The sequence below is a fragment of the Typha angustifolia genome, chromosome 12 (assembly GCF_048772165.1).
Source record: "Typha angustifolia cultivar Huaian chromosome 12, ASM4877216v1, whole genome shotgun sequence".
NCBI lineage: Eukaryota > Viridiplantae > Streptophyta > Magnoliopsida > Poales > Typhaceae > Typha > Typha angustifolia.
Genome location: NC_133250.1, coordinates 10,967,423 through 10,977,329, shown reverse-complemented (window position 1 = coordinate 10,977,329; position 9,907 = coordinate 10,967,423). Strand labels below are relative to the sequence as shown.

Below are 9,907 nucleotides of genomic sequence, written 5' to 3'. Positions count from 1 at the left end.
GAAAAATTACGACTTATTGCTTTTATACTGGATATATTCTCATAGTTATTCTTGACAAATAGAAAATCCTAATCATAAATTTATAGTAATTTGGTAGCCGAAGAATTAGTTATTATTATAGATAAGAATAAATTTTGGTTACTTATTACAAGAATAAACCAATGGCAAGGAACTCCTATCCTATCCCTCATCAACGGCTATCTATTTTCCATACTCCCTCCATTATTCCTCCTATTTACTACTATAAAAAATCTCCTCCATCTCTTCCCTCCACAGAACTCTACCACAACAAGTCTCGATCTTTCCTAGAGAAATCGAGAATGGCGACCGCGAACCCAACCGCGATAGCTTGCGGGAATCGAATCCATCTCTCTCTCCTCCCATCTCCTCCGCCTCGCCATTCTTCTTCCACTTCTCCCTTCTCTTCTCCTCTTCCTCTCTCCCGCTCCTCTGCTCTTTCCCTTAATTCTCGCTCTCCCAAGGACCACTCCTTCACCAACTTCGAGAAGCGGAGCCGAAAACCCAAGGTGTGTAATACCTCGCACTTTCTCTGATTGGGTCTCTAAATCGCATCACCTGATTGATTTGATCGTGGAGTTGCTTGTGTCGCAGGGGATGAGGGTGGAGTGCGCGGCAAAAGAGCCGCTCAAGGTGATGATCTCTGGTGCGCCGGCGTCCGGGAAGGGAACCCAGTGTAAGATGATCGTCGAGAAGGTCAGGTTACTACTATACTTATTTTATAGAAAGGCGGGCCGCTATTTGTAATTATTGGAAATGCCGGGCTTGAAACGTAATATTTCTGAAGCATAGGGTGCCAGATGCAATTTTTTTCTTTCTATTTTATGTCTTTTTTTTTTGCATGTTACCCTTCAAAACTCCTTTTATCTTTGTCCAGTCCACCATGACCTTTGATATGGACTTGGAGATAAAATGGTTGATTGCTGTTATCCTTTCCATTTCAGTATGGTTTGGTGCACATATCAACTGGTGATATTTTGAGAGCTGAAGTATCACTGGGGACAGAAATCGGAAAGAAAGCGAAAGAGTTTATGGACAATGGGATGCTTGTCCCAGATGAAATTGTGACAGATGTATGCTATAACTCAATTTTCTTCCTTCCTCTTGCCATGGCACTGTATCCCGTTGATAAGAAATATGATGGATTTGCTCCATAGATGGTGGTTCAACGGCTATCGCAACAAGATGTAAGAGAAGGAGGATGGCTTCTTGATGGTTACCCAAGAAGTTCTTCACAAGCACAAAGTCTTGAAAGGATGAACATAAGGCCGGACATATACATTGTGCTAGATGTATGTCGATCATGTCCATTTGGTTTCTGTTTATACTTCATTGTCATTCTTTGTATTTAGATTCAAAGCTTGCGAACATGTATGTGGTAGATTTATTACATGTAGTGATACATGCAGAAGGTAATTCATGCATAAGGTAATTATAAAGGAGAAACCATTTTAGTTGTTCTTCAGTCTTTATATCTATATATGATGAAAAATGAGTTATTGTAAATATAGACATTTTCTCATTCTTAATTTATTAGTTGGAAGAACAGCACTTCATTGGTGTCTTTTGTTTCCTTTTAGTTAATATGAGTTATATTATTTATGTTTTTTTAAACAATAAGGATTCACTCAGACTGCTGCATTGCTCGATCCTAAGTAGTCAGGCCTCATGTATATGATACCTTTTGACGTTTTCAAACATATTTTCTGTTAATATTCAGGTTCCTGATGATATTCTGATCGACAGATGTGTCGGAAGAAGGTTGGATCCAGTCACTGGAAAGATTTACCATCTCACGAACTTCCCTCCTGAGAGTGAGGACATTTCCACACGACTTATTACTCGCTCTGATGATACTCCAGATAAGGTAGTGCTCGACTTTTCCTTGTATATATCATGCTATCAGTTTACATGTTTTCTGAAAAAAATTTCTGGCCAAATTTCCAGGACTTTTATTTTTCTTCATCAAGATAATATCCAGTATTTTGTAGCTTATTGATACTGTGTTTAAAAAAAAATTAGCCTATGCCTTCTACATTTAGTTCGTGTTTTATGTCACCTGCATGAGACAGTCAGTGTTTTCTGCTGCATGTACTCTAGTCATTGTTGGGGTTCAAGAGTTGACCCTTCGCTTTGCTTCTGTGTAGTTTTTTTGAAATTTTACTCTTCTATAGGTAATTACTTAGTCCTCACAAATAAGATTCAAAGTTCTGGGTAGTAATAATTTTTTTGATTTGGCTGTTGTCACGAGTGTCAGTTAATATATATATCTAACATTTTCACAAAACTTCTACCTTTTCACAGTTGCACCATGACTTGTATTGACATAGATCATCATTTAGATTACCTTCTGAGTTGCCATAGTGTTAGCATGGAATCTAGATTATCATTTTGCTCTCCAATACTTATCTTTTCACAACTTTTTGCTATGGTTCTATGTTTCTATGACTAATAGCTATTTTCAATATATGATCAGGCTAAATCACGTCTTGAGACATACAAGAAAAATGCTGAAGCTATTCTCCCTACATATTTGGACTTGCTAAATAAGGTGCTTTCACAAAGTTAGGTTCTGATCTGTTCAATTTCTACGAAAAAAATGAAGTGAATATTGTTGCTGATTTGCTTCTTTTGATGGCCAAGAGTGTAGGTTGACGGAAATCACCCAAGAGAAGTTGTTTTCAAAGAAATAGACTCCTTGTTGCAGAAGGTTAGCGAGAATGCCCCGAGTACTGAGAACTTGCCCACAATTAAAGGTCAAAGCATTACATCATAAAGTACAGTTTCTATATAAACTCGAAGTGGCTGTCGTTCACAAGAATATTAACTCTGTTTACCCTGTCAAATTGTTGGCTGGATGTTCAAACTGATTACAAGTTTTCTTAACCTACATCTCTTGTTTATCCTGATCTTATTTGAAGTGTACTTTGGCAACTCCATGTCTTGGCAGTTATCATAAGATGCTAGTATTATAGAAAGAATAAGCTAAGATTTCAAGCTTATATATACTCCGCAACATGTGAAAACTTAACTTCTCAAAGCTGCAATACATACTCTTTTAACATATTATTTTGTCAACTAGGCATTTCTTTGTTATAATGCTATCCTTTAATCTAGTTCCATTTATTCTCATTCAAAATTTCAAGCATCTCCAATTTATAGTGTGATGTCTTTTTCTTGATCGATGAGAATTGTGGCTCTATAGCACTTTTCTTTTCTTGCCATACTCCACTATGTTTACTAACTCTCTGTATTATGTTGACAGGAAACTCGTATATCTATATGAAAACGGCAGATTCCAAAAATGTATGCATCAAGTAGTCCCTTTAGCTTTACAATTATATGTTATGATAGTAGGATCTTGAAGAAACATATCAACTTGGCAGCATAATTATTTTTCTATATATGGCTTCTTCTTCCCAGGATAGTTGGCGAGGGATTCCTACAAGATTGAACAACATTCCTCATTCTAGGGAAATAAGGAAATACTTTTATGACGATGTATTACTTGCTACAAAAAATGCTGTAGCAGATAAAAGGAACCGATTGAAGGTCTGCTACTCGTAATTTGTTATTTTTGTAAATTTTGGGCAACTTCATTACACCGCAAAATCATGAAATTGAATATTAATGACAAATTTAGATGATGTAAGAACTTGTACACTATTTTTCTTTTCTGCAGGCACTTAAAATTGTGTTGCTGTAACCAGTTGTTTAAAAGAGTCCAGATTTACATTGGTTTTACCTCAATATATAAACAGTCCTATTAGGAGTCAAATTGGCAACAAAAGGGTTAGTCTAACTCAACTAAAGGCTATTAATCAAAAGAATGAGGGTGCATTATGATGGAGATGAAATGTCAAGCTACATGCAGCATCCTCCTTTTCCAGGTTTGGCTGTGAAAAGAGAAAATAGTTAAGCACACTTAGGTGGAGTAATACTCCGTTACCTAAACTTGTTGTCCTTCTCCACAAAAATTGATGATAACAAGATCTTCCTTGTGGAAATGCTAATCATAGCTCCTGATAAAGAACATTAAAATGTGAAATGATCATTTTTGACCACTAGGTCTGATCTAAAGCCTTCAGTATGCAAAGAAGTTTGCTAAATGGCAACTTCGAAATATAAACAATTATCCAATAATTTGTTCAGTTACATAAAGTCATAAATTCACGGATTCTTGGATTTATGGTTTATCTCTATTTATCTCTATCAATGCATCTTTTTTGGTATTTTTTATGCATATCTGTTCCTTCAATATTTTATCCACAACTATATCTCATAATATTATGTTCCTCACCTGATTCACAGGTGGAGATCAACATTCCTGAGCTTAATCCAGAAATGGTAAGGACTAAGGAGAGACTTTTCAATGTATGTACCTCAGTAATACTGGTACTTATTAAGCCATATCATGTTCAGGATGTTTACCGTATAGGAACCCTGATGGAACTTGTACGAGATCTTGCTCTTTCATTTGCTGATGATGGCAGACGCGTTAAGGTGTCTTCTCTGCTGAACACAAACTGTTCTATTATTGAGGTTTCACATTTTATATCTTACATGATGAGAAGCAATCAGATTATCTTTACTAGGTTTGTGTTCAAGGATCTATGGGAGAAGGTGCACTTGCTGGTATACCACTACAGCTTGCTGGAAGTAGAAAGATTTTGGAATTTATGGATTGGGGCGAGTATGGTGCTAAGGGAACCTTCATTAATATTGGAGCCATAGGTGTGTACTAGAGAAAGAAATGATTATGATAGTACTTGCTTCTTTTGTTTTATCTTCTTACTATATTGATGGACTGCAATATAGTTACCTTTTCAAAGTTATATTACAAGTTTAACTAGTAGAATTTTACTTCTGTTTAATTTGCAGTCAAGTACTATTACTACTATATTCATTGATATAACAAAGTTGATCTCACGTATGTTTCTATGCTTTTAATTTCTCATGCAAAAGTAAGCAATTACTTGCATTTAGGATTCTGCTATTAAGTGCTTGGTTTGTAAACGGTAATATAACTTTACGTTTGAATATTGCAACCTATTGTATTATATGAATTGCTTGTGCAATTGCAGGGGCTAAAGAGGTTGACGAGCAAGATGATATTTTTATCCTTGTGGCTCCTCAGAATGCTGTTGGAAACTGTATAATTGATGTAAGGAATCTGTAAAGTCAGCCACTACATATGTTGATAATAAATTGTTTAATTTTCTTATGATGTTTGTTTCTTTTAGAAACTGTTGCTTACACTTAAGAGATATGTAGGATCTGAAAGCTATGACAGATGCTGTTGGTAGCCGACCAGTAATTCTCATAAATCCTCGCCTTAAGGTATTACATGTCTTTCTCGTTTTGTTATTTCTCTTTTCTTTTCATTTTTTTTTCTTTCTTCCTACTACTGGTACAAGAATATAAACAGTAGTAAGCAGTTTTTGCGAGTCTCAGTCAGCTTCGCCTTCTTCACCCTCTTTCATCTGAAATTTATTAGATCTGCCGTTAAGGTTACTAATTTTCAAGATATCTGTATTTTCTGTTATTAAACGTACCTGATTATTTTGGTCTAGAATGAATTAGCTTAGTGTATTATGTAAAATTCCATCTTGAGTAGTTATGCTATGTTGACCCAAGAGTGGAATTTTTCTTTATTTCAAGTAATAGTTCATTCGAGGCCATATTGTTGTCCATATCCTTTATGCGAGGTTTAACATTCTGCCAATTAAGCTTCATTACCCTCGTCACGAAGAATTCTTTTAGTACCATAGTTTTAAGAAGTGCATCTTGATTGAGTTCATTCTCTAAGCTTGGACATTAGACCTGATACCATTCTGATACGGGGATGACTATAACATTGCACTGCATCAAATTTTCTTGAGTAAAGTCTTCTTGTGCCAGTGTAGTTGAAAGTTATTGTTAGCTATGTTTTCATAAGAAGATAATGCAGCACACTTTTTGAAGCTTCATTCTTGCTTTGACATTTTCCTTTTTCAGGATATGCCTGCATCAAGTGGCATAATGCAAGTAAGTAGGTCTTCATGTTAGTGGTGTACTATTTCATGGTTCAAGTGTATAATACATCTGCAAACTTTGGTTTCTAACCGAAAATTGGCTCATTGAAGACAATGGGAAGGGACAAGAGATTGGAGTATGCTGCATCATTTGAGAACTGTTATTCCTTCCGTCTTCTATACTATGCAGGCTCATTCTATCCAATTATGGGCGCTCTAAGGTAATTCTTCTAATGCTTCGCTTTTGTGTATATTCACATAATTCTAGTAAATATCCAAGGACATGTTAGCTGTTGTCAAGCGGAGGTCGGAATAAATCCAATTTCAAATCAACCACTAATACGCCTTTGCTCTCCAATCACAATCCATAAATCTTCATTGGCTTCGCCCTTCTCACCTGGATCATTTTCCACCCACCAGCACCAACTCACTCAGGGGCTATTTCACTCTGCCACAGGTCGAAAAAGGGCTTTTGACTCCATGAAGGAAGATGCAATAATCATGTATTTTACATTTACCTAACTTAGTTTGTTCCTAAACTCATTCACAGCTTCGAAATAACCAAAAAAAAATGTTCATAAACAGCGCATCTAGTGTCAAAGAGAAAAAACAAAAACATATGCAGTATGTGGCCCCTGTCATCCTTCAAGTTATCTGCAATAAAAAGTCAGGTAATGCCTATTTAAGGTTTTTATATAAGGCTATTAGCTCTTAGTTAGGAAACAAGAAGGCAGTGGTAAGCATTTAATAAGTACTACAGGCTATTAGCACGACATTAGCTGTTGCTGGGGACACATAATGTATGTCGTTGATTGATGAGAATGAGTGTTGGGTGGATCACTCTGATACTTAGGGTCCTGATTATTGGAATGAATCCCAACAAATAAAGTCCTCCACGTTTTAGTTGCTTTTAAATTATCTCGTCATTTTGATCTTTTCTGGACGCATACATCACTTTAGACAAGCTATTCTTATGCTCTTGATTGCACTTGCAGGATGTCTTACCCAAAGGGTTATGAGATTTACAAGAGAATAGATGAACCTAATGGAAAAGAGAAGTATGTCATTATAGCCGAATTCCCTGAAAAGCCAACAGTTGATGAAATTAATGATGCTTTCGAAGGAAGAACAAGGTAAGGAGTTATAACTATATGATGCAATAATTTGTGCTTCTTGCAAGTACACAGTTTTTCATTCATTTATATTTCCTTCCGTCATTGTGACCAAGATATTTCTTTTTCCTCGAATTCTAACGCAGGAACAAAGAAAAAGCTACTTCTGGAATCTGGTACGTCAAAATATATTCCTAAGTTTGCAAATGTTTAATGCCAAAAAATAGTCTCTTGAATTTGTTCATATCTGTTTTAGGAGTTTCTTGAGTGGAATACTTTGAAGCAGCAAGAGTACAACCAGTACAATATAAATCACGTTTCTCCTGCAAATAACAAGAGTGTAAGTCTCAATAGCACTCCATTTCTTCCATTAACTTGAATGCTCATCTTAGCTTTGATCTTCTCTATGAAAGACTCATGAAGCTCGCAAATTGAACAGGTTATGATTCAACGCACAGGATTTATGATGTCGCAGTAGCTGATTTCTTCTCATATAGAGATTCTTATGGAGTGGTTTACACCTTTTTCTTCTTGTATCTACTGCCTTAGATCTTTCAACTGCTTCAGTCTCATGAACAAATATGGTAGGAATAAAAAAAAGGAAACATTACTGGAAGTTCTGGAGTGAACATTAGAGACCTCTCTGCTTTCCTTCTCATACTTCTCTTTATTTGCTGTCATAGTAGTGTTATTGTAAGTGTAAGTTTCAAGTGTATTTATATAATCATATCTTCTTTCTGGCTCAATACTCAATAGTATGGATTTCTTACGTGACAGAAGTTAATATATATATAAACTATAAGTAGCGGTAGATGAATTATGGATTTATGGGCCAGTATCACATTATACTCTTTTTGAGAGAATTATTTTTATTTTTATTTTTGAGAGATAAATATCATATTATACTCTTAAAGATAAAAACATATGATTAACATTCAAACTATTTAAAATATTGTAATATAAACGAGTGTCCGAGTGTTATATATATATATATATATATTTATGAGTTCGAAGGTTAAATATGGATCGGACAAAAAGCTAACCCTCTCTGGATATAGAGGTACTTAGTCTTAACCTAGTCTAATCAAATGGTGTCGAGACTTGTTATAAGTCGTCGCGCCATCGAATTGCTCTTTCAAACCAATTGCACTTGTAACCTTCTTGATCATAAGGAAGATAACTACCAACTCTACTAGAGTTGGTTGGTCCGAGTGTTATATCTTAGATTTTTACAAGGGGTAGATTAAATACTTTTATTTTTAGGGGTATTATGTCATATTAAAATATAGACTCGAGGAGTTCCCGACAAGGCACTTGACGGCCTCAAGGGATTCTATTTTTCGGATCCTCACAAAGGACACCTGAGAGTCCGATAAGCCTCCCATCTTTAAACGCGTCCATCGCCTAAGACATCCCCCATGGGACGGTTGCGGCCCGCTTCGGCCACGTGTCCCTCTCAGCCACGGTGGAGAGTGGTCGTCAGGAAGCCACGTCGGCGGCTGCCGTAAGCGTAAGAGTAAAGGTATACGCCTGTACGGCCGGCAAGGCAGCCCATGGGCCACAAAATAAGATTGTTCCTTCTTGGGCATTCCACCGCCATTAGAAACAGGGGTGTTTCCGTAATTTCACTTCGGCCTCTCTCTTCCTGGGCCTATTTATAGTGCCCCTCCCTCTCTCACTCTACCCTCACGATCCATCTCCATCTCTCTTCAAAATTATTTCTCTACTTGTGATTATAGAGAGAAGGTAGAGAGAGAGTGATCTTAGACGCACGCATCATAGAACGATCACCACCGTTGATTAGTAGATCGTGCCACGCTGTGTGCGTCTAATGTGCTCTCTCCCTATATATATTATATAAACCTACTAAGATGGGATGCTTAACAAGGGCATTCAGGTAAATAAATGCTGGCTTTTTTTTACTTAGAAGAAGTATAATCTTAATTATGTTGTTAATCCCAATGACATTTTTTTTGTTTCACCTCCGCAGCTTTGTCGGTTTACTTTGGATAAGACCCTCGTTTTCTAGTATATATCATTCAACCCTTTCTATTTTGGGTTTGATCTCTTTTGGCGTCTTACAATTATCCTAATATTAACTTTTTAAAAGTTAAGATAAAAATTAAAATTAAAACACAAGAGTCGAATAATAAATATTTATATAATATATAATGAAACTTTCGCAATAATAAATATTAATTTCAAACTCACCTTTCACTACTAATTATTTGTCAGTTGGAGCTTTTACAATCTAACTGTATTTGATTTGATTTTTTTTTAGTTTAGCATAAAAAATTAAATACAATAATTATTTTTATAATCTATGTATATTTTGTTATAAGGAAGTGCACATATTATATATATATATATATATAGTATCTATTATTATAAATCAAAAATTAAATATAATTAAAATTTAAAAAAAAACTCATAAGAGGTTTTCTAATTAAAATTAAATATAATTAAAATTAGAGAAAGGAGTCAACCAGGATACCATGCATGTGACCATGATAGATCCATGACCAATAAAATAAGAGCTCACATCACAGCTGGTACCAAACTTGGGTATTGAATACTATGGAAGATTAATGGACTATCCTATATAGTATTATGGCCACTTGGGATTAATATAACTCCCCTCATCCCATGGGAATCCAGCCTTTATATGTGTGTGTGGAAAAATGTCAGCTCTATTGGTAATTTAAGCAAGGCAGTCAACCACAAGGTTGCCCAATTAGGTGATGATATTAATTTCAATCTGTT

General features: G+C 35.7%; 1 protein-coding gene across 1 annotated transcript; it reads left to right on the top strand.

Annotated features, from left to right (window-relative positions):
- The first annotated feature begins 266 nt into the window (after positions 1-266).
- LOC140772449 (probable adenylate kinase 5, chloroplastic) lies at positions 267-7,760 on the top strand. The gene is made up of 20 exons (XM_073114523.1): positions 267-527; positions 613-714; positions 963-1,091; positions 1,176-1,310; positions 1,739-1,885; positions 2,495-2,569; positions 2,669-2,774; positions 3,284-3,324; positions 3,442-3,570; positions 4,330-4,365; positions 4,441-4,521; positions 4,614-4,752; positions 5,103-5,182; positions 5,293-5,358; positions 6,016-6,045; positions 6,144-6,253; positions 7,028-7,165; positions 7,291-7,320; positions 7,401-7,484; positions 7,584-7,760. Exons 1-19 carry the CDS (start codon positions 321-323, stop codon positions 7,423-7,425), a joined length of 1,806 nt encoding a protein of 601 aa, XP_072970624.1. The 5' UTR covers positions 267-320; the 3' UTR covers positions 7,426-7,484; positions 7,584-7,760.
- Positions 7,761-9,907: the final 2,147 nt, after the last annotated feature.